Genomic DNA, 26,528 nt, shown 5'->3' on the forward strand with positions numbered 1-26,528 from the left:
AAGTTTTGTGGGACCCAGCAAAAGAATCACAGAAATTTGTGTCCAAATGCTTATTTTAAACAATGAGAAATGTCTACACTTATGACTTAAAATTTCATTTAAAAAATTTTAAAAATGGAGGACAAGGGGAGCCCAAGTACATAGAATGAATGAAAGAGCAAATCCTATAGACATTAAAATGTTTGGAACAGATCCAAGGGAACAGGGTACCCTTCGAGGGACTAGTCAGCTCTTGAAGTTTTAGCTTCCTAAATTGGAAGATTAGTTCACTGATTTGGGATCTTTCCTCTTTTTAAATGGAGACATTTACAACTATAAATTTTCCTCTAAGCATTCCTTTAGCTGCATCCCCTAAGTCTTGTTTTGCTTTGTTTTCAATTTTCATTCACCTAATATTTTCTAATTTCTCTTTTGATTTCTTCTTTGACCCATTGCTGATCTAGGAGCATGTTGTTCATTTCCACATCTTTGTGACTTTCCCAAGTTTTCTCTTGTTATTCCTTTTTGGTCAGAGAGCATACTTGGTATGATTTCGATCCTTTGAAATCATTGAGGCTGGATTTTTGGCTTACCATATGGCCTATTCTGCAGATATTTTGGAAGAACGTCTACAGAACGTCTCATGGGACCTTGAGAAGAATGTGTATTTTGCTGTTGTTGGCTGGAGTGTGCCATAGATGTCCAACTGGTTCACAGTGTCTTCAGATCTATTTCCTTATTAAATATTAAAGTCCTCCAATATTTTTGTTGAATTATCGGTTTCTCCCTGCGATGTGTCAGTTCTCACTTTGTGTATTTTGTGACTCCTGTGAGGTTTATATACACTTATAATTGTCATGTTGACTCATGAGGCTTTCACTCCTCTACCATTGTACAAAGTTCTCTTGCCTTTGGCTATATCTTTTTCCATCCGTTTTGATCTCTTTAGTTCCTTGAATCTAAACTGTGTCTCTGGCACACAGCATAGAGTTGCATCTTCTTTACATACTCCATTCTGCTAGGTTCTAACTGGAGTGTTTAGCCCATTTGCATTTAATGCCATAATTGATGAGGTAAGATTTGCATCTGCCATTTGCTATTTGTTTTCTAAACGTTATGCCTCTTTCCCCCCTCTGTTCCTGCATTACTGACTACTTTTGTGTTAAACAGATATTTCCTGAGGTACCATTTGAATTCCCTGTCATTTATCTTGCAATCCATGTTTGAGTGATATTATAAATGACTTGGGGGTTGCAATTAATTTTAAACAATCTAGTTTGTTTACAACCACCCACCGCCTGGGTGGTTCAGTTGGTTAAGTGTCTGACTTCAGCTCAGGTCATGATCTCTGGGTTCATGGGTTGGAGTCTCACGTCAGACTCTCTGCTCAGAGCCTGGAGCCTGCTTGGATTCTGTGTCTCCCTCTCTTCCCCTACCCTGCTCACTCTCTCTCTCTCTTTCAAACATAAATAAACTTTAAACAATCTAGTTTGGATCAATACTAATTTGATTCCAATGGTGAACAAAAACGTTATTCTGTGAAGCTTGGCTTTCTCCCCCTTTCTTTTGTTCTGATTAGAAAGAAATTGGAGTTTTGAAGGATGAGAGCCTCTCACTGGCCTTGAAGGAGAAACTGCTGTTCTATGGGAAGAGCCATTGGGCAGGAAAAAGAAAGCAGCCTCGGCTCGCTCAGGACAGCCCGATGCTGACAGCCTGCAAGACAACAGCCACCCACCCCAGGCCTAGGACCCCAAGTGAAGAATTTTCCCAGCGGCCCCAGGGGTGTGCAAATAGATCTCTTGCCTTGGATTAGACCCAAATCTGGGCCAACACCATGCTGTCAGTCTTGTGAAACCCTGAGCAGGGAGTCTAGCTACCCTGTGCCCAGACTTTGGACCCATGGAAGCCTGAGAGATAACGTGTGCTGTTTAAGCTGCTAACTTTTGTGGTGCTTTGTTGTACAGTGAAAGAAACGGATACCGCAATGTTCCAAGATAAATCTCCTTTTGGAAAGCATATTTCTGTGTTCTTTCAAGGCTCCCGTGTGGCCCACGGCACTCTACTGTGTCCTGAATGTTTGATATTGTTTCTGGTCCATCTTATGAACTTATCTTAAACCTAACCTCCCAGGTCTCTATCTTAAACCACTTACTACGGTTCCCTTGCTCTAGCAGGCCACATTATTTGGGAATTTTCCCTTTAGGATGGTTTCAGCCCAGTGACCTTGAGTAGCATTCACGGGGTCTGTGGAAGCCACGCCCCTTTGCCCTCCCTAATCTCGTGAGTGCAGTCCACTCCAGTGCTGACTTTTCTGTCCTGCCATGGTGCACAACTCCAGTAGGAGCTCTTTGCCTGTAGACACTTTGAAGTGTGGGCACCTGGGAGAGGCAGCCACTGCTGGAGAGGTGGGGGAGAGAACCCCTTCCTCCCATCCACCATTCTCCCACCAAGGAGAGACCAAAAGATGTACTGGAGTGCAAAATGACCAATCGTATGACGGTAGCTCAAACATTAAGCAAAATACTGTTCGTCTCATATGTAAAAACTGAGTGATCAAATTTGAGTAGCTGCTCATAAGGATGAATAATTTTGACCTTTATTGTATGAAGCTACAAATTTTATTTCATGAGGCAAAAAGTTATATAGTCAACCATCCATGCTTAGTCTAGGCTGAGCATTGTAAGTCAATCTCTGGCATTTTCATTTATAGGCAAGAAAAGAAGTGAGAAATTGGTGCCACAGACATTAATTGAGTAGGTATGGGTTGCTTAAAAAATACACCATAAGTTCTAGAAGAATGACAATGTATGGATATACCAAGAAATGACGTGGATAATTTCTTGTATTCTATACAATTATAAGTCCACTGACACAAATGCAATGTCCTTTCTGTTTCTCTATTTTGTTAAAATTGGTACACATAGATAGATACACAGAACATGACGGGGGTATACACGTCTGTTTCTGGCTCCCAGGCTATGACCTTGAGGAAGTGACAGCTTCTCTGGGTCTCAATTTCTTCAAATATAAATAGAGATAATAAAATCTACTTCATAAGGTTATATTGAGTTCTCTGAGGAAAGTATGGGGGAAGTACTCACAAATGACAAGGTACTCCACAAATTTGTAGTGGTAGTATCTGATTAGGCTCTTAGGCACCTTTGAATCTTGATTTTAAAATCAATAAAAAATAAGCAAAGAAACAAAACAAGGGGAGAAAGAAACCGGAATGATTCTGAGACTCACTCATGGTGTTTCTTGGGTAAAGCCACCCAATTTCTCTTGCCCTCCTTTGAAAGTCCAGGCCTGCTTCCAAGACTGGAGGAGGGCCGATTGGGTTCAGCTGACCTTCCGTCGGCAACAGAAAAAGTTCAGCTTGCAATGTCCAACAGGCTTCTCATCCTCAGTACACATCTTTCTGCACTTGCCCCGGCCGAGCCTGCATGGCTCACAAGCAGCAAAGTCACCTACACCAGAAAGATCTGCTGACACACCTGTCCAGGGACTCCCTGGACGTGGGGAGAACATCAAAGGCCACCCAAATAAGGGAGGGTTTATATGGTCATAAAGAGTGTTTTTAAGAGCCAGCCCTGATTTTTCAAAGAGCTCTGCTTTTCTCAGGATGGAGATGGGGAGACTTAATTTTGAAGCAAGAGGTCGGCACATTCTTTGTTCCTCATGTGTTTATAACCTGGCCTGTGTCACAAGTAAGCACAGTGGGGCCAAGTGTCATGTATATTACAGAAGCATAAAAATACATACCTGATACTTCTGTAAAGGTTACAGGATAAAGATTAGAGGGCTATCTTGTGGTTTGAAAAGATCCTTGAAAGTAGAGGTGAAGTTCGGTGCGGTTTTTTTGGGGGGTCTGGAAATGGTGTGTGTCCTCTGCAAACTGCCTGATCTCAACTTTCTCATTTGTCAAATGAACATTCTAGAAACACTTGTCTACACTGTAAATTCTTTTAGTGGTCAAATGGAGTAATTCATGTGAGAACATTTTGCCAAACACTATTTAGTCAATTAGCTGTTTTTTGCTGTTGTTACTCTAAGCAAAAGCTTTTTTACATGATCACAAAAAATTTTTTCAGGATAACTTTCATGGACCAGGGAGGTAGTGCCTTTGCCAGCCAAGAGTCCTTTATTTGCTGGTCTGGTTCTCCAGCGGCAACCTTTATGTTGCAACCCCTTATTTTCTTTCCTATTAACTACCTTCTTGTCAGTAAACCAGAGCTACATGGAATCTTACAGGTTGGTCTCACTACAACAACCACTCACTGGGCTCCTTGACAACTTATTTCCCCATCCTCAGTGGCTATTTAGGATTTTATGTTCCCTGTCTCATCAAAGAAGACGTTTCCTCCCTCTCCTTCCCTCTCACATCATGGCTCAGTGACATGCCCAGAGTTGGTCCATTCCTGGACTGCATTACATCACCTTGATGCTGGATCTCCTCAGGTTGCCCACCTAACTTCTGAACACAAACCCAAGAGCTGTTTGTGCTCATGCTAATTGCTGCTTGCTTTGTGCTGAAGCTTGCCCGGGGGGCATGGGGATGGCTGTGACTATCCAATTGGTTCTACGAAGTCCACCGTTAGAGTCAGATCTGTTCCTCAGGCTTCGCTCTAGTAAAGCCCAAGTCCGCATCACATATCTCTTCTGTCAGATGTAGTGCACTCATCACAACTTGTGATAAGAATTCCTACTGGCTCTGAAACAAAGCCCCCGATGACTTTTATTCCAACCCGCTTTGATTGGGGGCAAGGGCAGACACAAGCTAACATTCTACTGAAGGCTTCCTGAGAACACTGAAAAACCAGTGCCCTGCTTCCTCGCCACACAACAATTCAACTCCTTGTTCGTGTCTAGCTGCTGATTTTATCGTTTTCTCCTTCTGAGTTCCAATCTTCTTCCTTACCTGGGAACTTCTGGGTGAGCAGCCATCCACCTTGTCTTCCCAGCTTATGTGAGTTCCACCCGTCTTCACTCAGATGATGCCCCAGCCCGTCTTACCTCCTGAGCCTTGCATTACCGAGGCAGGGAGGAATCAGCATTTTCAGCCCTGGAACCGGGTAGGATATGGACTTATGTTGTGTTTCTAATCTGACCTACGCTTCGGAATGCCAGGGAGTGTCTCTAGATGCCCATTTGCTGCCAAATTAGAACACCCATTCTCCTGCTAACCCGCTCTGGCTGTGTTTATATGCAGGGCTTACAAGCAATGGGCGGAGTGATTATTTGACAGCATCTGCTCTTTTCAGGCAGGGTGTGGTCTGACCGTTCAGTGCCTTGCCGTCTGTTGAGGATTTTGTATGCCACCTCTGCTCAAGGCTATTGCTGGGCGCTTTCCTACCTGGTTGGGAATCACAGAATTCAGACTTTGTGACTCTGGCATCCTGAGTTGGAAGCCTAGCTTACCACTTGTCATTCTGTCACCCGGGGACAATTATTTAACGTCTCATCCATGTCCCAGCTTCATCGTCTTGTATAAGACAGCAGTTACAATAGCACCCACATCCTAGGGACGTTTTGAAGGTTAAATGACATAATCCACATAAAGTTAATAGACTGCCTGGTGCACGGGAAGTGCTCAGTGATGAGTAGAACGTAAATTGTTTCTCCCTCCAAAATGCTGTCTAAACACTTTTAAATTCTGTTTGCAACTCTCCGGAGATATTTCTTTCGGTTCTGTTTATAATACGCATTCTTCCTGCAGAAGATAAGTATACAAAGAGATCAGGGGGTGCTTCAATGGGCACAGCTCTTCTGTATTGGCAGTGAGATTTCACCACTCCTTTATTTGATCCTTCTGAGACCAGTAGCATAGGCTGGGACACCTCTTACTGGGTTTAGGGGCAGAGCCTGTAAGACGTGGGCGAGCATGGTCTCAGAGCAGTGCTTCTTGGCCAGTACAAGCCTGATCCTGTAACCTTGCTTTCATTAGCACCACAAGCTAATGACAATAGGTCATTACCAGGTCCAAATCTCTGTAGCCAAAATTCCAATTCAGTAACTAAGAGATTTCCCTGTGAGATAGCAAACCCAGATATGATGCTGGCTACAAGAGGCAGAAATCTGGGGTTTCAGGCAACTCTATTCTTCTGATTATTTCTATCACACCTTGCCTCCAGAAGTCAGAGGGAGCTGACAGGTCAGAGGTCTTAAAAGTAGAAATTATACACAGGGGATTCAACTTACCTCCTGGAAGTGGCTTGGAATACTCGAGTCCTGCCTGGCACCCTAAATTCAAAATAGCACATTTTGGATTTTAAAGTCAGTGCAGGAAATAACGCTGTACAATACAACATTCCTGGCTCCACACATCTGCTGTCAAAGGTCAGCAGATCACAGAGGCTGTATCTTTATTCTATTTCTGAAGGCTAGCACTCTGGGTAACCAGTAAGAAGTTTAATAAAAAGGTTGGGGGTAGGTGGGAGAGGGAATTGTAGTTTGCTGAGAAAATGCCACTGTAGATTCAAGAAATTCCTGTGAGGACTTCAGTGGGGAGCTGACTGTTAATCTCAATTTTACGGTGGCCCACAGAAGAACCATCAGGCTTTAAGAGCTGCCCCCATCACAATCCCATCCATTTGCAATTACCTGATGGAAACTGGGCGAAAATGAAGAAAAAGGCAAAGACAATATAAGACATCTTCCTGGTCAGGGTCATTTCTGGGGAAGACTCTTCAGAGGTCTGGGACCTCTGCGAGAGGACAGGAGGCTCACTTATATTTGAAAGTAATGGGGAATACACTTGGTCAATGAAGTGAATCAATAAAGAAAGCACATTGACATGCTCCATTTCCTAGGATCAAGGACTGACATGATGGGAGGACCTGTATTCTGGGAATTCTGGCTGGGGCAGTGGAAGGAACACGAGGCCAGGAGCTGGAAAACCAGGAGCCATGCACTGATCCTACTGATGCAGGACATAGGAGCCTGCTAGCCCCTTCTCTCTCCCAGCTCCATTGTCTCTTCCATTGACTAAGGAGCAGCCATAGTGATTGACAGACGCAACATGCCCAGAGCTGGTCCATTCCTGAGCTGCGTTCCATCACCTTGAGGCTGGATCTTCTCAGGTTGCCCACCTAACTTCTGAGCACCAACCCAAGAACTGTTTGTGTTCATGCTAATTGCTGCTTGCTTTGTGCTGAAGCTTGCTGGGGGGATGGGGATGGCTGTGCCTATCCACTTGGTTCTTTGAAGCCCACAGCTCCTCTGCCAGTCTCTTAGGGTTGTTGTCAAGCTGTAGGGATGAGGATATGGATGTGCTTGGAACATAGGGAAGTGCTTGGAAAGAAGCCTGGTGCCCTGTAAGAAAAGCCCAAGCAATGTGCACTGTTACTGCCCTGGTTTTCATTTGTACTACCTTCATACAAGAAAGGGGGGTGGTTAATCTCAATTTTATGGTGGTCTGGGAGAAAAGGGGGGGGGTGGTAGTCATTTTACCAACTTAGCTCTGAATCCCCGAGCCTGTGACAATGTCAACTAGCAGCCCAAAGGCAGAATTTCCACATCCTTTTCATTCATCAAGAACACAGGTATCAAAATTACTACTTATATCCCTGCACCCCCAAATAAGCCCCATCCTGTTGTCCATGCTTCTGCAAGGCTCTGTTCTTCATCTTGGGAATGCAAAATAGGATAACTGAACAAGGCAGGCTGAGGTCAGACAGAGAGGGTTAGCAGATGTATGACCTCGGGCAGGTGGCTTACTTTGTTGAACTTGTCTCTTCATCTTACAATGGGGACGGAATAAAGGTACATACTTCATAGGATATTTAAAAGGACTCACTGAAATGAGTATTAAGTGGCTATCAGTGTGTCTGGCTATTATTACCAGCCTTACATTCACATGTCTGTCTATCCTGCTTTGCGTCCAACTTTTATGTAAATTCTTTTTCAACTACACCAACTCACAGTGAACTTTTTCTGGCCTGGAAAGTGCAGCCATGCTGATATCTGCACATTTGTTTCTGTGGCCTTCAAACAAGGCAGCTTCATGAACATAAGGCAATACATAGGTACTAGGGGACGAGAGCTGAGCCTAACAGCCTCAGCCTTCAGCTTTCAGGCATTTTTAATAACCTGGAGCCAGGCCAAGTATGAGGAGGGCAGCTGCACACCCCTGTTCTTACCTTGGGGTTTAATGCTCAGCACTCACTGTATTGCAATTCTTAACAATTTTATCTTTGAATATGTGCTCTGTAAATCAAATCTGGTCAGAGTAGGAGCAAGTCTGGGACCTTAGAGCCTCAGTCCCCATATGATCTGCCTTCCTTCCCCTCCTCACCTTCTTGGGGGTTGCTGGCCCCCAGCCCTGGAGGCCCCACCCAGCCTCCTCCTTTCCTATCCCTCCCAGAAACACTGCCACCACAGACCCCCAGCTCGTACTGAGTGGAGATGTATCTAGAGATGTGATGGCAGTGCCTTAGGGCCCAGCATGCCATCAAACCCTCCCATGCCATGACCATGCCGTGGTGTAGGCGGGCAACCTGGCAGGAGCAGACCTCTCTCCAGCCCACAATTCAATACGGATTGCTTGCAGCAGATATTAACATATCCTTGAGAGCTGCCCGGCCACCATAGATGGCAGTGGCAGGCTCATGGGGGAAACACCTGGCTTGACTCTCTCTGGAGCAAGACACGCCGGTCCAGCAGTGGCTAATGGTGGACCACACACGTATGTGCAGTGGCAATGTGGGGATCCCCAGGCAGTGTGAGCATCTGCAAGTGTCCTTCAAGTATCTTTGTACCTGGGAGATTGTGACATTAAATAGCAAAGAAGCATTACTATGACAGATCGAGAGAACTAGATACCTTTAATGGCGCCTTTTTCCTACTTCTTGAACATGGGCCCTTGCACGTTATGTAGCTGATCTTGACCTGGAGTGAACTTCTAGTCTTAGGAAAACAAGATGACTCTAGAAACTTTCAAATTAAAGGGCTAGTCCTTGTCATGGGGATTGGATGGCCTCCTTGCTCCATCATGAGGCCAGAGATGCCCCTATAGAGTGGTCCCTACCATGCTCACTTCTGTAGCTCAAAGCCTCCTGTTCCAAACTCAAATCTTTCCATATCCAATTGCTTTGAATATGGTACAAATCATCATTTGTTTAGCCATTTAGAGCCTACCTGCTTTGTACACCCCCACAAAAGTGCCCCCAACATCTGCTAACATAGATAAGACAAATCCCAGAGCTGTAAGACTCCAAATTGCTGACAGCCTTCTAGGGCTTTGATCCCAAGACTTCTCACCTTGCTGGTGAGAGGTATCATCTAGACTTATGAGCCCCTGTCTGGCACCCCTCTCCCCTGGGAGTTCCATGGCCCTTTGGGGTGGGCTCCTCATGCTACCTTCTCTGGGAGGCCCATCCCCTCATGCAACCCTGTCCACGTACCACCTGATTAACACCTCTCATGGTTCTACCTCTTCCCTGAGCAGCCCTCAAACCCTGGGACTCACCACACCCCATCCTTGGAATTCGCCCACTCAAAGTTATCTGCCCTCCTCACAGTGAGGTGTGAGTAGGACACATCTTAGCTCTTACAATGTTGCACGTCCCTTGGGAGAGTTAGTTGGCTATTTGTGAGTGCTCAGACAAAATCACATATGCCATGCTCTGAATGTCTGTGTCCCCCCAACATTCATGTTGAAACCTAATCCTCACGGTGATGATGTTTGGAGATGAGCCTTTGGGATGTGATTAGGTCATGAGAACGGAGCCCTCATGAATGGGATTAACACCTTTATAAAAGGGGCCCCTGAGAGCTCCCTGTCCCAATCCCCCAAAGGAGGACACAGTGAGAAGTTAGCCATCTGCAACCCAGAAGAGGGTCCTCACCAGCACCCGGCCATGCTGGTGCCCGGTCTTGTATTGCAGCTTCCAGAACTGTGATAAATGTTGTTCATAAGCTACTGAGTCTGGGGTGTTTTGTTATAGCAGCTCAAACAGACTGAGACACCATACGCTGAGAGGAAGACAAAGAATCCCAAGCAGGATCCGTGCTGCCAGCCCAGAGCCTGACGCAGGGCTCGATCTCACAAACCATGAGATCATGACCCGAGGAGAAATCAAGAGTCTGACACTTAACCAACTGAGCCACTCAGGCTCTCCTAAATTTTTTTAAGTGAGGATTGGAAGGGAATAGAAAAAATTTGTATATTCAGCTTATCATTCTTTTTTTTTTAATGTTTTATTTATTTTTCAGAGCAAGAGAGAGACAGAGTGTGAGCGGGGAGGGGCAGAGAGAGAGGGAGACACAGAATCCAAAGCAGACTCCAGGCTCTGAGCTGTCAGCACAGAGCCCGACACGGGCCTCGAATCCACAAAGTATGAAATCATGACCTGAGCCGAAGTCTGACGCTTAAACAAAGCCACCCAGGTGACTCTCAACCTATCATTCTTCACTGGATTTTTCATATATGAATATATAATCAACACACACACACGTACGCATACATACACACACCTCACAAAAATCTCATGGTGACTGAGGCTAAGGATACATGGAACATTCCCGCATAGTTATTTTAAGCAAATTGTTTAATTTAGAATAATTTAGAAAATCTGCACAGTGAAGAGTTCTCACATACCCCTCCCCCAGCTGCCCCTGATGTTAACATTCATGCTAATAATTATTAATAGTATGACCACGATGCGTTTGTCAAAACCAAGAAATTATCATTGGTATGTCATATTCCTACTGACTAACCTACAGATTTCGAGTTTGTCTGAGGTTTTCTCACAACCGGACTGGGGTTTGGGGTCTGGGAGAAGAATAACACAGGGTTGAGGCTCCTCACCTTGTCCCTCGTGTCAGGGAATGTGCTGGGGACATGCCTGGCCAGCCCTGATGTTAACCCTGGCCACTCATTTAAGGTGCCAGCTTTGTCCGCGCTAAAGGGACGCTCTTGCCTCCCCACATTCTTTGGAATTAATCGCCTTCATTCAAGTTGGAGGACTCAAGCCTCACCTCCTGGAGGGAGGTGTCTACTGGGACCATCTGCAATTCTTCTGTTAAAAATGTGTCCCTTTTATCACAGTTATTTGTGCGTTCAATCATTTACTGACATTACTATGGCAGGAGGAAGTAAATTGATGGTCTTATCCAGATCACATTCACAAACCGTGTTTTCAGTTACACAGCGAGCATTTGGTTGCTTTTCAGGAGTTTGTGATTATTTTAATAATATTTAAGATATTTCAATTTTCAGTAGCAATAATAATAGGGAGAATGATGATGAGGGAGGCTCATCTCCCTAATGTCACATTAAAGAGAGGTATTTCCCAACAGGGAAGAATTAGAGTGGGTAATTCAGGTCTTTCTCTCCATCCACTTAGCTGATTTACTTCAGATTAGGAAAAAGAGATAATCAAATTAGTGGCAGCCTGTGGTCAGAGTATATGGATATTTGATGTATCTGTAGTCTTAATCAAATATCAAATATCCCATATGCTCATAACTATCCAGGGAGCTGTTTGCAGATTAAATAAAATGATGTATATAGTATTTAAAGTATCAGCACTTTTTAAAAAATAAACAATAAAACATATGTTTCAGTAAAGGCACTTGCCGAATGTACACAGCTCACAAATATTGGAGCTGGAATTCAGACCCCACTGACTCCATCATGATATTATGTAGTTACTCTGATTTTACATACGAGTGAACCAAAGCTATTAAGGAGCATAGTCAGGATTAGAAATCCAAACTGCCAGATTCCAGATCTTTCTTCCTACTGGTGCATATATCTGCCCCTGATCATCAAGGAACCCTCTACTCTGTCTTCCCTTCTTCCCCATTGTCCTTCTTAGGAACTTTCCAGTATCAGAAAAGCAGTGAGCTGCGGACAGAGTGACACCCACTGAGATGTGGGCTCGGCTTGGCAAAGCATGGAAACGTCCTCATTTCTGGCATGCCTCGCTGATCAAGATGTTCTCTGGTCCATAGAAATGTATAAATGTGGGTGTTTGCTGCTCTTTTATCATGGACACTGTGCTGATCTCTCAAGACCCTTCGAGACATGAGGACATTCCTCTTTCTCTTTGCTGTTCTCTTCCTTCTGGCCCCAGGTAAAATGAACGTCTTTGTAGGGAAGCTTCTAGAGGTGGTGGCCCAGAGAAAGAGTCTGCTTCAGTGAGCACCTTGGTGTGGTCAGCCCGGTGGCCCTGCAGGGGAGCATTTACTATGGGAGGTGACCAATGTCTCTTCTATAAATCCACTGCATCTTCCCTGATTGTCTAAGATGGGGTATCACGGGGTTGAGGAAATAAAGATATGCCAGGAAAGATGCCCTTTGGTCCCCAGCTCCATGCTCACTAACAAAAACAAAAAATTGGGGAAAAAATGTAAAAGCTAGGGTTGGCATCTGTGGCTCTTGTAAAAAATAGTCATGATAGAGATGAGACAGGTAAGAAAGAGAGCCAGAAAAAGGCAAAAAGGGATGAGGAAAGGGACAGAGCTCGGAGACCGCGTTCACACCAGCCATGGCGCAGGTCAAACGTACGTGTCAAACTGCTGCTCCTTCGTCACAACACCATGAAGCTGGGCACTTGTGACGAACACTTCACACCACAAAATGCATGCGGTTCTCCAGTGCCAGGACCTTTAAGAAAACTCTGCCCTACTTCGAATTGAGTGATTTCAGACCAACACTTCAGGCTTGGAAGGTTTGCTTTATAGATATTTTTCAGATGCAGAAACTGAGCCTCAGATGGGCTAGGCGGCTTCTCAAAGTCATACAGATAAGCGGGAATGAAGCCAGGACCTGAGAGTTCACAGCAGGACTCCTGCCACATCCTCTGGCTCCTGGGAACCTCTAGTGGCTCCAGTCAGATCTTCCTCAAAATAAAATCCAAGACTAGACTCACCCCAGTTTCCAGAGAGCTAGAGAAAGGGCTTTTCAGAGCCTGCAACGAGTCCAAATTGTGCCAGATGCTATAGATGTCTCCTTAGGAGGCTCAGAATTCTCACACCAGCTGTATGCGTTGCCGGTCTGTTTTGCAGTGAGCCTGTGTGGTTCGATTGTGTGCCAAGTGCACCGGGATCCGGGACCTATGGTGAGCTGTTCATTCCACTGACCTCGATGTACACATTGGAAACTGACCAAGGCCCCCTTTTCAGATCAGTCAGGTTTATTATATAATTTAGTTAACACAATATAAAATAAGGCAATATAAAATTATATAAGCAGATGGAACTGACCTATTAATCTGCATTTGCACACACGCACACACACACAGAGTTACATTAACCTCTAGATGGGTGTGTGTGATGATCCATCCGAATCCTTGTAGACACAGATGCTCTCTCTTTGCAGAGGCTCTCTCTTTCTGGACCATCACTGTTAACTGGATATAATACAAGGACCCTTGTGAAGAGTGAGGTCCAGTGCCTCCAGCCTGGGATGACCTTACAATATTAGGAGGGGGGATAGAGTACTGTCCCCTGCAGTGGGGGGCAAAGTTCACTGAGCTTTGAAACACCGGAGTATTGATACTTATGAACTTATATGCAGATACTAGAAATGATTAGTACACATGCTAATACCAATCCGCCTGGTTTTAGTTTTACATATATGTGAATTAGTCACCTTTGTTTGTTGACATTAATTTCAACTTGTGTACATCTGATGCCTGTCCTTAAATATACCTGGATTAGGTAATCTAAAATGTTGATTCCAGTAAGATGTCTGTCTCTCCTTAACTTGAAGCAGGCTGCTCTTACGACGGCTACTGATAAAGTACTAAGGCCAAAGCCACTATATTCTGCACAGAATAGACAAGAGGAGTCCTGGGGAACCACTCCCAACACATGCCCCTACTGGCCCTTGAACACGTTTTATGAAATGTGGCAAAGAAATCTGATGAGCCTTTCTAAGCAATCTTTTCCCTTCCACCCACAAGAGTAAACTTTTCCCTTTCTATATATTTATCCCTGTTTATTACTCCAATCGTGGGCCATGTCCCCAGCCTCAGACCTGCTCAATTCTCAGGGTGTAACACTTTGACACTGAGTTGGGGAGTTACCTGCCCTGGAGGGGTTTACAAGGACAAGGTGATCATTACGTACTGCTAACAGATTCTGATAAAAGAACAATAGCTTCTGCTTCCCAAAGCCCCCACAGCCTAACCCCAAATGTCAAGACAAACGTATTCTTCCTGGTCTTTAACCCCCTAAAACAAAAAGACAGAAAAATTAGAGAGAAAATATCTCCCTACGATCTCATCTACTGGCAGCATGAGACCATGTCAGCTTGTAAAGAAATCTTTCCTAACTAGTTACAAGACTGTACCTGGTAACTGGATGTATCTGAGAGGAGAATTAATCCCAGTGGCTCCTTCCCTTACATAGCCAGGAACGCGTTTTTTGATGAGAAATGCTCCAAGCTTCAAGGGAGGTGCGTGAATTCTTGTCAGAAAAATGAAGAACTTGTTGCTCTCTGCCAGAAGTCTCTGAAATGCTGCCTGACCCTCCAGCCATGTTGGAAGAATACAAATGATTAAATCTGAAGTCTCTGGCATTCCAGAGTGACATAAATGACCTCATTTTGTCTTCTTTTTACTCTGGTCTCTTCAGTGAGAAGACACCTCAATAAAAATAAATGACTATCTTTTATCAATTTGTCAAGTGCTTCACTTAGAAAGGAAATGTGAGTAGTTAACCCTGATGGTCCCTGCCTACTTGCCTTCTTTTTCTATAATTTTTTGATAAGGGAACTTTGCCCAAATGATCTGATATTTCTTTTTAAAGGGGACTGCTAAAGACTATACATCAACAAACCTCTCACTTGCCCTCAGGCAGTCAGCCCCAACCACCTGTTGAGACAGATGATAGATAAATGGGTAAGTGGAGAAATGAACATATTAAGGATAAGTAGATAGATAAATTTACTTATTAAGGATTCTCATGTGTCATACACATATATAAGTTAATCATCTTGACTCCATGGCTTTAATTGGAGACAATTACTGGATCCAGGTCCCCGAATGACTTTCTATTATTTGGCAAATCACTTTCTGACTCTAAGCTTTCATATTACCCAGTTCAAGTAAGGATTCCTGGTCATGTTCCCCAGGCCTAAGATCCAGCCTTGGTTCCCTGTTGGGTCAGAAATCTTGCCTTATTTCCCTCTTGATTCCCCAAGGTCAACGCACTTAATCCTGTTGAAGCAGCAACCTTTTTTTATGACATTTTTCTGTTTTGAGATAATTACAGAGTCATGCACAGTTGTAAAATATAATACAGATACATCTCTACCGTTTAATGCAGTTTTCCTAATAGCACAACCAGAGGGCAATACAATACGAACACCAGATACTGACATGGATACAAAGCAAGTCCATCACCACAGAGATCCCTGCCCCCACCCACCCCCGCCATGTTGCCCTTTCAGGGCCACACCCTCTTCCCTCCTGCGTCCGCCTCCACCTTAATTCCGGGTACTACTTATCTGCTCTCCACTTCTACAACTTGTCCTTCAGGAATGTCATATAAATGGAATCCTACAGGGGTACTTGGGTGGCTCAATCAGTTCAGCGACCGACTTAGTTTCGGCTCAGGTCATGATCTCACGGTTTGTGAGTTCAAGCCCCACTTCAGGCTCTGCACTGACAGTGAGGAGCCTGTTTGGGATTCTCTCTCTCCTTTTCTGTCTTCCCCTCCCCTGCTTGCATGTGCTTTCTGTGTCCCTCAAGATAAATGAATTTAAAAATAAAATAAATGGAATCCTACAGTAGGTAACTTCTGGGGGACTTCTCACTCACTGTAGTGGTCTGGAGACTCTCCATGTTTGGTGCGTGTCTCAGTAGGTCTTCCCTTTTTGTCCCTGCATCTAGTCCACCGGGTGGATGTACCAGGATTCATTGAACCATTCACCTGCTGGAGGACAGCCGGGTTCTTTCCAGTTTGGTACTATGACAAGTAACGGTGTTGTAAACTTTTACGTTTATAGATGTTTGAGCAAACACAACTTGTCATTACTCTGAGACAAGTGTCCCAACATGCACTTGCCAAGTCATATGGTTGCAGGTTTAGTTTTTACAAAAGAATGCCAAACTGTTTCCCAGAGTAGCTGTACCGTTTTTACGCTCCCACCAGGAATGTAAGCGTGACCTAGCTTATCCACACCCTAGCTAGCATCTGCTGCAAAAAGTTGCCACGATTTTTTTGTTTTTGTCATCAACAGCTTATATGTCATTTTAGTTTGACTTTCTCTAAAATCTCATGATGTTTAACACCTTATCCTGTGGTTTTGTTTTTTTGTTTTGTTTCGTTTTTTGTTTTTGCCATCTTTGTACCTTCAGCGAGATGGATGGCTCACACTTATTTTCTAATTGGATTTTTTCTTGTTTTCACTGTTGAGCTCTGAGAGTCCTTGATATATTTTTGAAATGGGTCATGTGTTGGATATGCAATTTCCAAATATTTTCCCCCCAATACTCATTGCATTTTTAACCTCTTAATAGATCTTTTGAGCAGCATTTTTTTTTAACTTTGTGAAGTCCAGCTTCTTTCTATGGATCATGGTTTCTTTGGGAGTCAAGTCTCAGATCTTTTTGTGTAGTCTTAGATGATTTTCTCCTATGTGCTTTTCTAAAAGCTTAATGGTTTCACAGTTACACTTAAATCCATGAACCATTCTGAGTTAATTTTTCTAAAAGCTGTGAAGATGGTCAATGTTGTTCTCATTTCTGTTTTTGCTGTGGGTGTTCAGTTGCTCCAGCATTTGTTCAAAAGGCTGTCTTTCCTCCATTGGATTTACTGTTGCAACCTTGTCAAACATTAGAGACTTAGGTCCAAACAAACTCCTACCTGGAATGTTTATAGCACCTTTGTTTATAATCACCCCAAACCGGGAGCAACCAAGATGTCCCTCAGTAGGTGAGCTGAGAACAAACTGTGGTTCATCCAACTAATGGAATATTATTCAGGAATAAAAAACAGGTAAGCTGTCAAGTCACCAAAAGACACAGAATAACCTTAAGTGCATATTGCTGTGTGAAAGAAGCCAGTCTAAAAATGTTATAGACGGCATGATTCCATGTATATGGCGTTCTGGAAAGGGGAAAACTAGGGATCGTGAAAAGAAGTGATCTTTTGCCCCGGTTGCCAGGGGGTCGGCCAGGGGTGAAACACAGGGAATGTGCTAGGGCAGAATATCAAACTTCTGCATGATGCTCTGCCTTTGTTAAACCCTGAGAACCAAGCAGCCCAAAGGGTGAACTAAGGTTCACTGTGCAAATTAACAGAGTTAATTGGAAGTCAGGGCTACCCCAGGGTGAAATGCAGATCTAATTGTATCATAAATGTATAAAACAACTTTCCTGCAGGCCAGGGGGAAGGGGATGCCGGCCTGGGTAACGTGGGCAGTTACAAAAGAAGTCTATAATCTAGTACAATGCACAAGAGCATGGCACTCTAGCCGATGATGTATTTGTTAGGTAACACAAGCTTAGCAATTCAGATCTTGCTATGCACTTATAGCCGGAACTGAACAATTAAGTACCGGGCTTGCAGATGTGGGAGCCAGGTTTGGAGAGGGAGTTTATAGATAAGCAGGGAAAAGATAGAATGACCCACCTGGGGATGGATGACAGGTGGAGACCTGGCTTGCATACAGATGGTTACATATACAAATATTTATTGGTGTGTGTGTGTGTGTGTGTGTGTGTGTGTGTTATTAAACAAATATGTATGTCCTTGCTCTGTCAGCTTAGAGGTCCCGGAAGCAAGAACATTCCAGCAACTATGAGCACACCTGGCACTCAAATACTGGTTTTTAATTCCATTCACCAATGGAAGGAGTCAGGGATCCTTGGAGAAGTGGGTGATTCTAAGACGGGAGCAGAGAACGTACAAGATAAACCCAGAGCAACTTTGTAGTGCCAGAACATGTGGACGAACTTCAAACAAACAATGACACAGTGTGCCAAAAGAACACAAAAATTGAATTCATTTAGGGAAAAAGAAATTAAGTAGTGTTGGTATAAAATAGATATCCATGAGTATATAATAAATATTCATGATCAGGACTCCACCATACTGAAAGAAACACCAGTCTGTTCCTGGCTGGTGTCCCTGCAATGTGACCTTCACAAATACGTCCTAGGGTGTCCCATTCATTTGAGCGAGGAAGCTGGGTGGGCTGGTGTAGGGGGCATGTCCTTCCTCCAGATAAAGCTTTAGTAAAATCATTTTCCTGGGAGAGTCAGCTCTTGTTGTAGAAAACTCCCTGGACACATTTCACATAATTACTTTCCCTTTTCCTTGCCAGGGCCACCGGGGATTACTTCTTGGCTTTTCACCATGATTACCTCATGGGCGTCCTGGAGTTAAAACCCAGGAAGCAGTGGGGTCCCTTCCCCTGTGGCCCTCAGTCGTTTGATTCAGGCTTGCCCTCACTCATCCTCTGGAAATTTGTCAACATGACCACAGTGTTCCTACCCTTTTAAGGCTCCAGAGGCTTCTGCCCCAGGTTAGCCCATCTGCGCTGTGACTCTCTCCAAATTTGGGAGCAGTGGTTTGCCCTGTGACCTAAGTTCTCTGATGGGTCCAAGAAAAATCATCGATTTTCAGTTTGTTCAGAGTTTTTCTTACCTTAAGGGTGGGAGTGGAGACTTTCAGGTTTTTCACATGTAGCAGCTGAAACCAAAGTCCCAGGGTTCAGCCCAGTGAGCCCAGTAGGTATCTCCTCTCCTCTGTCTGTTCCGCTCTCCCCTGCTCAGGTCGCTTCTGCTTTATGCTCGTCCTCTCTGTCCCAACGTTCACTCAATAGGTGGTTGGTTTTTTGTTTTTTGGTTTTTTATTATTATTATTATTTATTTTTGGGACAGAGAGAGACAGAGCATGAACGGGGGAGGGGCAGAGAGAGAGGGAGACACAGAATCGGAAACAGGCTCCAGGCTCGGAGCCATCAGCCCAGAGCCTGACGCGGGGCTGGAACTCACGGACCACGAGATCGTGACCTGGCTGAAGTCGGACGCTTAACCGACTGCGCCACCCAGGCGCCCCAATAGGTGGTTGATTTTTAAGCACATGTTGGGCACTGGGCGAGCCCGTAATTTGTGAATGGAACATGAACATCGTCTCCCACTTGGGGAACTTATAATTCAATCAGGAAGACCAAGTCACTGAAAACATCATGTAATTACAACTTGGGAAAGATGTCGTGAAGGAATAAAAAACTTCCAGGGCGCTTGGGCACATGGGAAGAACAGGGAGAGATCCCCCATCGTTGTGACATGGAGATTCCAGGAGGTCATTCGTGGGAGGAGGGGGGAGTATTCCAGGGAGAAGAGCGTTGGGCCCTGAACAGAGGCCAGTGCTGCTCGAAGCTCATGGTAAAGGGCTTGCTTGGATTCAACCAAAAAGTGATAGCAGGGATTTTATTGTAGGGATTTTGAGAAGAGATGTGACAAGAGCCAATTAATGTTTAATTTTAATGTTTAAAATTCTCTTCTCATCTGGAAGAGAATCAGATGGTGGGGTCCATCAGCTAGGAGAGCAGAGGGAGGAGGTGGCTTGGGAAGTCTGTTCCACCAGGGTTCCAGGGTATTCTCTCAAGTCAGTTCAGTCACTATCCCCGCGAAACCACTGCCAAAGTCCCGCCTCCTGGTCTTCAGGCATGATAATTGCACTGATTTATTCTGTTATTTAGTGAGAAATGAATTTGACACAGACAAGATATGCGGCTATGGGACCGCCCGCTGCCGGAGGCGCTGTAAAACAGGGGAATTCTTCATCGGAACTTGCCCCAACATCTACCCCTGCTGTCTGAAAACGCGGAATGCCAACCGGCCCATTCCTCTGACGTACTGAAACCCGGTGGGGCCGGGTCCTTGCAGCAGCTGGAACTCTGAGCCTTCACTTCCTGAGTCCCCTCACGGCTGGAACGTTCCCAGTGGCTGCAGCTAATCCAATTGCGCTAAAACCTTGGATTGCGAGTAACTTGTTCCTGAGAGTGTTCCACAAGATGAGCAAATATTTCTAATAAATTTTAACTTGATAAACAAGTGAGGTCTTGCAATAGGAGTAGTATGTGACGCCCAATGTCACATGATCACAGCTGAGCCAATGGTCCTTGAAATTCGCTTTGATATACAAGTGCTTTGGATGACAAGCCTGTTTGTGGAACAAATTATGCTCGCAAACCAAGGTTTTACTGTCACAAGAATTTGCTAAGTGCCTTCACTCAGTGGAGAGCGTGTGGGGGAGCCTCAAAATGGCCTTGCATAGTTGGGATAAGGGAGAAAGCAAAGTGGGTTAAGTGAGTGTTTCAACATAACAGCCAAACCAAAAAATACAGCTAATCAGCCACAAGCCTAAGTGAACTTCTTTTATTTATTTTTTTTAGTTTTTTTTTTTAATGTTTATTTATTTTTGAGAGAGAGAGAGAGAGACTGCATGAGCAGGGGAGGGATAGAGAGAGAGGGAGTCACGGAATCTGAAGCAGGCTCCAGGCTCCGAGCTGTCAGCACAGAGCCTGATGCCGGGCTCAAACTCACAAACCCTGAGCCAAAGTCGGACACTTAACCGACTAGCCACCCAGGCGCCCCCTAAGTGAACTTCTTTTATATTTTTGGCCTGAACTGCATCAGGTGAGCTTGCTAGCATGAGTTTTCTCTTCTGATCAGTTTTGCTCAGCAGTTAGTAATGTCTTTTATTAATTAAAACAGGAAATAAATCAATATTAAGTGCAATTCATTTAGCAAACACTCTAATTCAAGGCATAGACCTCCAGGGAGCAAGACTAAAGAAATGTTATGTGACGACAAGGGACTGGCCCACATGGATGTCTGTGGAGGGTCACATCCTGCAGACATGGCACAGAGCTGATGTGCCCCCCCCCCCCCCACAGACCCACTGTCCTGAAATCTGGTAAGGAAAGGGGAGCCCTAAAACATTTGACTTCCCTTTTTCCTCCAAATGTTAGCCCAGCTAGTAAATGAATGATAACAAAGAATGATAACATCAAGAGAATATCACTATTTTGCAAACCCCTAGGGAAATAATGGCCTAGCCTGTGAATGTCAAGAGCCCCACTCAAATAAACAAGAATGGGGCACCTGGGATGCCTGGGTGGCTCAGTTGGTTAAGTGTCTGACATCAGCTCAGGTCATGATCTCACAGTCCATAAGTTTGAGCCGCGTGTTGGGCTCTGTGCTGACAGCTCAGAGCCTGGAGCCTGCTTCGGATTCTGTGTCTCCCTCTCTCTCTGCCCCTCCCCTGATCATGCTCTGTCTCTCTGTCTCAAAAATAAATAAAAATATTTTTAAAAAATTAAAAAAAAAAAAAAGAATAGGGGCGCCTGGGTGGTTCAGTTTGTTAAGCGTCCAACTCTTGGTTTAAGCTCAGGTCATGATCTCACAGTTTGTGAGTTCAAGCCCTGCATCGGGCTCTGTGCTAACAGTGCAGAGCTTGCTTGGGCTTCTCTCTCTCTCCCTCTTTCTGCCCCTCCCCTACTTGCTCTGTCTCTCTCAAAATAAATAAACTTTAAAAAGTTATTACAAGATGAGAAAACTCAGACTCAATCACAGATTTTTTTAAAAGCAGAATTGAATTGGACCCAATGGCATCAATAATTTCTGAGGAAAAGACAAGAATTAAAAGAGGAGGGAAAAATGAAGAGTCAGATGAATTAAAATCAAAATGGGGAGGACACAGAGATGAAGGAGAAGCAGAGGAAGCCAAGGAACGCGGGGAGAAAAGAACAGAAATGAAATCTGGAATGACTTTGGAACGACCCACACAACTTCAGGAAATGATAGTTGTGAAAAATCAGGCCATCCCTGAAATGCCTGACGTTTTCCTGCCTGATTTTTTACACTGAAATAAATACATTCAGAAGCCAGGGTAGAAGCCGGACGACAGCCATATTTATGTCACCATTTCAATGCACACCAGCGCTTTAATAGACTCTTGAGGAAGTTGGTTTTTTGTGTTAATGACGTTTGTTCTCTCTCTTTCCTCCTTCTGCTCCTCTTCTCTTTGTTCCGTCCTCTCTTAGTCACCAAACCCACCCAGGGCATTCAGGCATACTTTTCACTTCCTGAGGAAAATGCCTCCCATGTTTGTTCCGCTGCCCATGGGAAAATAACACACTGACTGTTCTCGGTGCCGAGAACACCGTTCCGGATTTCAGCTCTTCCCACCTACAGGCCCCCGCCCTGCAACTCAGGGCTATAAAGGGAGCCCTGCTGCCAGCCCCGGGACCTCCTCAGACAGCTGTCCCCTTGGTGACATGAAGCCATCCCTCTCTGTATTCCCCAGCTTCCTCCTTGTGGCTCTGCTGTTTCCAGGTAAATGGGAAATGTGACCTCGTCCTGGGGACTGAGTCTCTCTGCAACGGTCATCTCCAGGCAGGGCGACCAGGCAGGGCGTCCGGGTGGGGCGTGAGACACTAAGCCCACAGGTGCATTTCCTGGTGGGGTTCTCAGGCAGCAGTCTCTTGATGGGTTTGTCAGTGACCCCTTGAATGTGCTGATGGCCCTGGCTCCCCAGCAGACAGGGTCCTGACCCTGACCACACTTCCTCAGCCTTTTAATATTCACCTGCTCCTTACAGAGAAGGCAGCCTGCATCATAAATGATCCTGTTAGGGAGTCTCACTCAACAACTATATTGGGGCACACTCATTGGGGACACTCATTGGCTTCCAGGTAGCCTCCACTGCCGGCCCTCTTCAGTCCTCACTCACCTCTCCCTCTCCTCTCTCTCTCCCTTTCTCTCTCCCTCTCCTTCTCTCTCTCTCCCTTTCTCTCTCCCTCTCCTTCTCTCTCCCTCTCCTTCTCTCTTTCAGTCTATCTCTCATACTCTCTCTCTCCCTCTCTCCCTCCCCCCCTACACACACACACACACACACACACACACACACACACACACACATTTGCCCTGCTTCCAACCCATTCCATGCCATTCTCTATTTGCTCACTCTCTTTCTTTACAGCTTTACTGAGGTACACTTATTATACCAAAACCCACACATAGTTACTGTGAACAGTTTGATGAGTTTGGACATTTGCAAACATTCCAGGTACCAACACTATAGCCAAGGTAAGAGCCACCCGCAACCCCTCCCAAAGTTTTCTTCTGTCCCTTTATGGTGGTGTTATTTTGTGATGAGAACACTTAAAAGATCTATCCTCTGAACAAACTTTGAAGTGCACAATACCATACTGCTACCTGTAGGCACAGTGCTTCACAGCAGATCTCTGGACTGTGGCCATGTTACAGGACTGAAACTTTGTACCCATTGAGCAGCAGGGACTCCCAGTCTCCCCCCGACCCTGCATTTTACCCACCCCTACAGTAAAGGACCTCATCCTCATGGGTCCTCTCAAAAGAGAGAGAGTTCTAAAAATGCTGCATATTTACTCGGAAACAGGACTATCCGGAGCCAGAAATGAGGATCTTCAAGGCACTGAGGGTCCCAGAGAACCCAGGGAAGAGTTTCCTGGACAAGGAACAAACGGGTCTCATTTGCTACACCACCAAGAGAAACGCCACATCTTACCGCGTACTCCCCCTTATGAGGGTAGGTGACTCCAGGAATGTTCAGTGAATGAAGAGATGGGAAGGGGTCTGTGCCTGTGGGGTAGGGGAGAGCTTCGCCCAAACCTGAGACCCGGAGGATATGACATTGAGTAAGACACCCTCGTGCCCGCTCCCTTGGCCTCGAGTTCCTTCAATCTAGGCATTTACTGAATACTGCGAAGAGGGCGGGGTGACCTGTGAGCTCACAGGGAATGCCCCAGGGTGGGGTGTGCGGAGGATGGGGCACTCGTCTGAGGAACACAGGCATGACAAAGCCAAAGAGCCCTCAGCCGCCTTTCTGGTCGGTCCTCAACCCCCACGTGGAGCCTGAAAGCAATCTGGAAGGACCTAGAGAAGACCGTCATTTCTAAGATGCTTCCTTAGTCCCAAACTCTTTCCTGACCCTGAGTCAGGGAACAAGAGGCTGGACAGTCAGTGGGCAAGAGCAGGGAACACATGAGGGTGTTGGCAGACAGAAGCCAGGAATTCAGATCCTGCGACATTATTCCCTGCATCGTCCTCTCCTCTCTTCAATCCCTTTGGAGGGGGGCTCTGGGCTCCCAGGGGACCCACTCCCAGGTTCTCCTCCCAAGGGAAGGTGAAAAGACAAAATGGTGCTTGCACAACAATATAAACAACACGAGGTGTGTGCCACTTATCCTAACTGTAGATCTATGACACGGGGTCATTTTCATTTGATTCATGAGGGCGTTGGGGAGATTGGTCCACATTTGTCCAAAATAACGTGTCTAAGATTGTGCGGCTGGCAAATGGCAGTCAAGAGTGGAAGGAAACTTCAAGAATATAAGCAAGACTTCCAGGGCTGTTGTCCAGGAAGAGGTCTCAGTCCACTCCTTTTAAGACATACCTGTTTCTTTCTCCCCGAAACCCTGCCCTCGCTTCCTGCCTACGTTTCTCCGTGTGCATCACTCTTGAATTTTTACTTGCCTTCCCCACCTGTGATTTCCGTCCTTAGCGCGCAGCCTCCCTATGTTCAGACTGGCCCTGATGGGCATCTGCTCCATCCCAGTGCCCCACACAGAGTGCAACCTTGTGACCGGGCATCACTGACCACTGCCATCTCATTCCCCAATTCAGAGAAGAAGCAATGAAGACAGAGAATTTCCTCCATAATAAGTATTTTTGCAACACAATTTTCCGAAGCATTTTTATTTTCCTACTGTTTTTTCTACTTCCTATTGCATTTGAGTCTACTGGAGAAATACTCTTTATGAAGAAAATTCTCTCTCTAATGGCTTCTCCTCTGAATTGGGGAAGGACTCTCATTACTTCCTGTATTAACATTATACCTCAATCTGTGCCTAGAAATGCAGTATCTCAAAAGTACGCCTGAAAAATAAACAACTAAGAGAATACACCCTAAAATGCTCACCCAGCTGTACAAGTCTGTGCTGGTCTGGCACTACGCTGGGTTAACCCACATTTTCCACCATTACACCGCTGTGGTCCCCAAGCCATGCGGTGACTCCTAGAAAATGCTCTGCTCTTTCGTGTCCTTGCACAACCCTGTGGAGCACAGCTAGCTTTAGTTCAAGACCCCATTTCGACGCTACATTTAACATCCATTTAAATTTGATAATCTCTGTGACCTTATTTGGCTGTTCTCTATGTTCCCAAATCACTCTGTGCAGACTCGACTGTGGATGGATTATACTGAATTTAAATACATGGTTATGTGTTTGTTTCCCAGCTGATTCAGAGAATGTCCCCCTCCCCTGACCCTGTTATGGCACACAAAAATGTCCTACATCATTCAGCCTTGAAGGAATGAGCAAGTGAGTTAATTTACCGAGTGAATAAACATCTGTAGGGCCCCCCATCTGTTCTATTTTTGTCTTTCTCTCTTTCTAAGATTACCCCCTTTCTCTCTCAAAAGTTATTAAATTTCTGTATATAACGGCATGTTTAACAAAGTACAAAAATAGGATTTTCAGCTGGGATTCAAGGTACTAGTGAGTCGGGAGGCAGACCACTCTGCACAGAGGAGGTAACCAAAATGCAGCGACACAAGCCTTAAATCCCAGGGTGACTGGCACATGGAGAGGCCACTCCTTCTCCAGAGGGCAAAGGGCTGGGGGTCTTGCTCCCAAATGGAGCCATGGGTTTCTTTTTGTTTTTTAATTTTTTTTTTAACGTTTACTTATTTTTTGAGAGAGAGACAGAGAGAGAGCTGGGGAAGGACAGAGAGAGAGAGAGGGGAGGAGACACAGAATCTGAAGCAGGCTCCAGGCTCCAAACTGTCAGCACAGAGCCTGACACAGGACTCAAATTCACGAGTGTGAGCGGGGGAAGGGGCAGAGAGAGAGGGAGAGAGAGAGAATCCCAAGCAGGCTCCACGCTGTCAGTGCAGAGCCCGATGCACGGCTCAAACTCACGAACCGTGAGATCATGACCTGAGCTGAAAACCAGAGCCGGGTGCTTATCCGACTGAGGCACCCAGGCGCCCCACTTTTTCTTCCTAACACTTGCCCCTTGCCTTTTCTATCAATCGTCTTCATAATATATAATTTAAGACAAAAATTCATCTTTACTAACCGCAGGGCTTGAAACATAGAGTGAGGGAGCAAGTTCACATTCCTCAAGTAAACCGGCACATCTCAGAGGCACAAGACAGTCTTCCAGGCGCTTCCCCAGAATGAGGCGGAACTAGAAGTCATTTTCACTTTCAAAATCTGCCCTTGGCTACCTCTCATCTCCCTTACAGAGATGGCTCCCACCCTCCTCGCAGGACCATCCCACTGAAGTCTGCACTTGGGAGGGCTGTGTCACTCGTCAGTCAGCCTCGCAGAGCCCTTCCGTGTCCCCTTGCATAACATCCTATATTGTTGAAAGTGGAACATTTATATCGTGATACATCTCTTACCATGTCTCTTTCCAACTGCCTCTGACCCGGCAGCTTGTGTCTCAGGGAGAGTAGAGGTGGCTTTCAAGCCAGAATCGAGGATCTGATTTGTACACTCTCAGGCTGACTACAGGGAACTGTGAGCGCTC

General features: G+C 45.3%; 3 protein-coding genes across 3 annotated transcripts in view; 2 read left to right on the forward strand and 1 right to left on the reverse strand.

Moving 5' to 3' along the window:
- Positions 1–3,318: 3,318 nt before the first annotated feature.
- LOC125922521 (beta-defensin 105-like) lies at positions 3,319–6,649 on the reverse strand. Its single transcript, XM_049630102.1, has 3 exons — positions 6,580–6,649; positions 6,178–6,219; positions 3,319–3,446 (listed from the first exon to the last, which is right to left on the reverse strand). The coding sequence occupies exons 1-3, from the start codon at positions 6,647–6,649 to the stop codon at positions 3,319–3,321; spliced, it is 240 nt and encodes a 79-aa protein (XP_049486059.1).
- A 5,358-nt stretch (positions 6,650–12,007) lies between these two features.
- LOC125923482 (beta-defensin 106A-like) lies at positions 12,008–14,489 on the forward strand. Its single transcript, XM_049631813.1, has 2 exons — positions 12,008–12,056; positions 14,338–14,489. Exons 1-2 carry the CDS (start codon positions 12,008–12,010, stop codon positions 14,487–14,489), a joined length of 201 nt encoding a protein of 66 aa, XP_049487770.1.
- Positions 14,490–21,688: 7,199 nt separating this feature from the next.
- Positions 21,689–26,528, forward strand: part of LOC125923483 (sperm-associated antigen 11B-like) — a 5,859-nt gene continuing 1,019 nt past the window's right edge. Inside the window, exons 1-2 of the mRNA XM_049631814.1 lie at positions 21,689–22,283; positions 23,368–23,517. Of these exons, the coding sequence (XP_049487771.1) occupies positions 22,226–22,283; positions 23,368–23,517 (208 nt within the window). The 5' untranslated portion in view covers positions 21,689–22,225. The remainder of the gene's footprint in view (positions 22,284–23,367; positions 23,518–26,528) is intronic.

Source organism: Panthera uncia, chromosome B1 (assembly GCF_023721935.1).
Source record: "Panthera uncia isolate 11264 chromosome B1, Puncia_PCG_1.0, whole genome shotgun sequence".
In the NCBI taxonomy this organism is placed as follows: domain Eukaryota; kingdom Metazoa; phylum Chordata; class Mammalia; order Carnivora; family Felidae; genus Panthera; species Panthera uncia.

Excerpts from the sequence above, each read along its gene's own strand:
- LOC125922521 (XM_049630102.1), bottom strand. The coding sequence starts at position 6,649 with ATGACCCTGACCAGGAAGATGTCTTATATTGTCTTTGCCTTTTTCTTC. Across the intron at positions 6,220-6,579 it reads TTTCGCCCAGTTTCCATCAG|GGTGCCAGGCAGGACTCGAG; the intron begins GTAATTGCAAAT and ends TTTTGAATTTAG. Across the intron at positions 3,447-6,177 it reads TTCCAAGCCACTTCCAGGAG|GTGACTTTGCTGCTTGTGAG; the intron begins GTAAGTTGAATC and ends TTTCTGGTGTAG.
- LOC125923482 (XM_049631813.1), top strand. The coding sequence starts at position 12,008 with ATGAGGACATTCCTCTTTCTCTTTGCTGTTCTCTTCCTTCTGGCCCCA. Across the intron at positions 12,057-14,337 it reads TCTCTTCCTTCTGGCCCCAG|CCAGGAACGCGTTTTTTGAT; the intron begins GTAAAATGAACG and ends TCCCTTACATAG.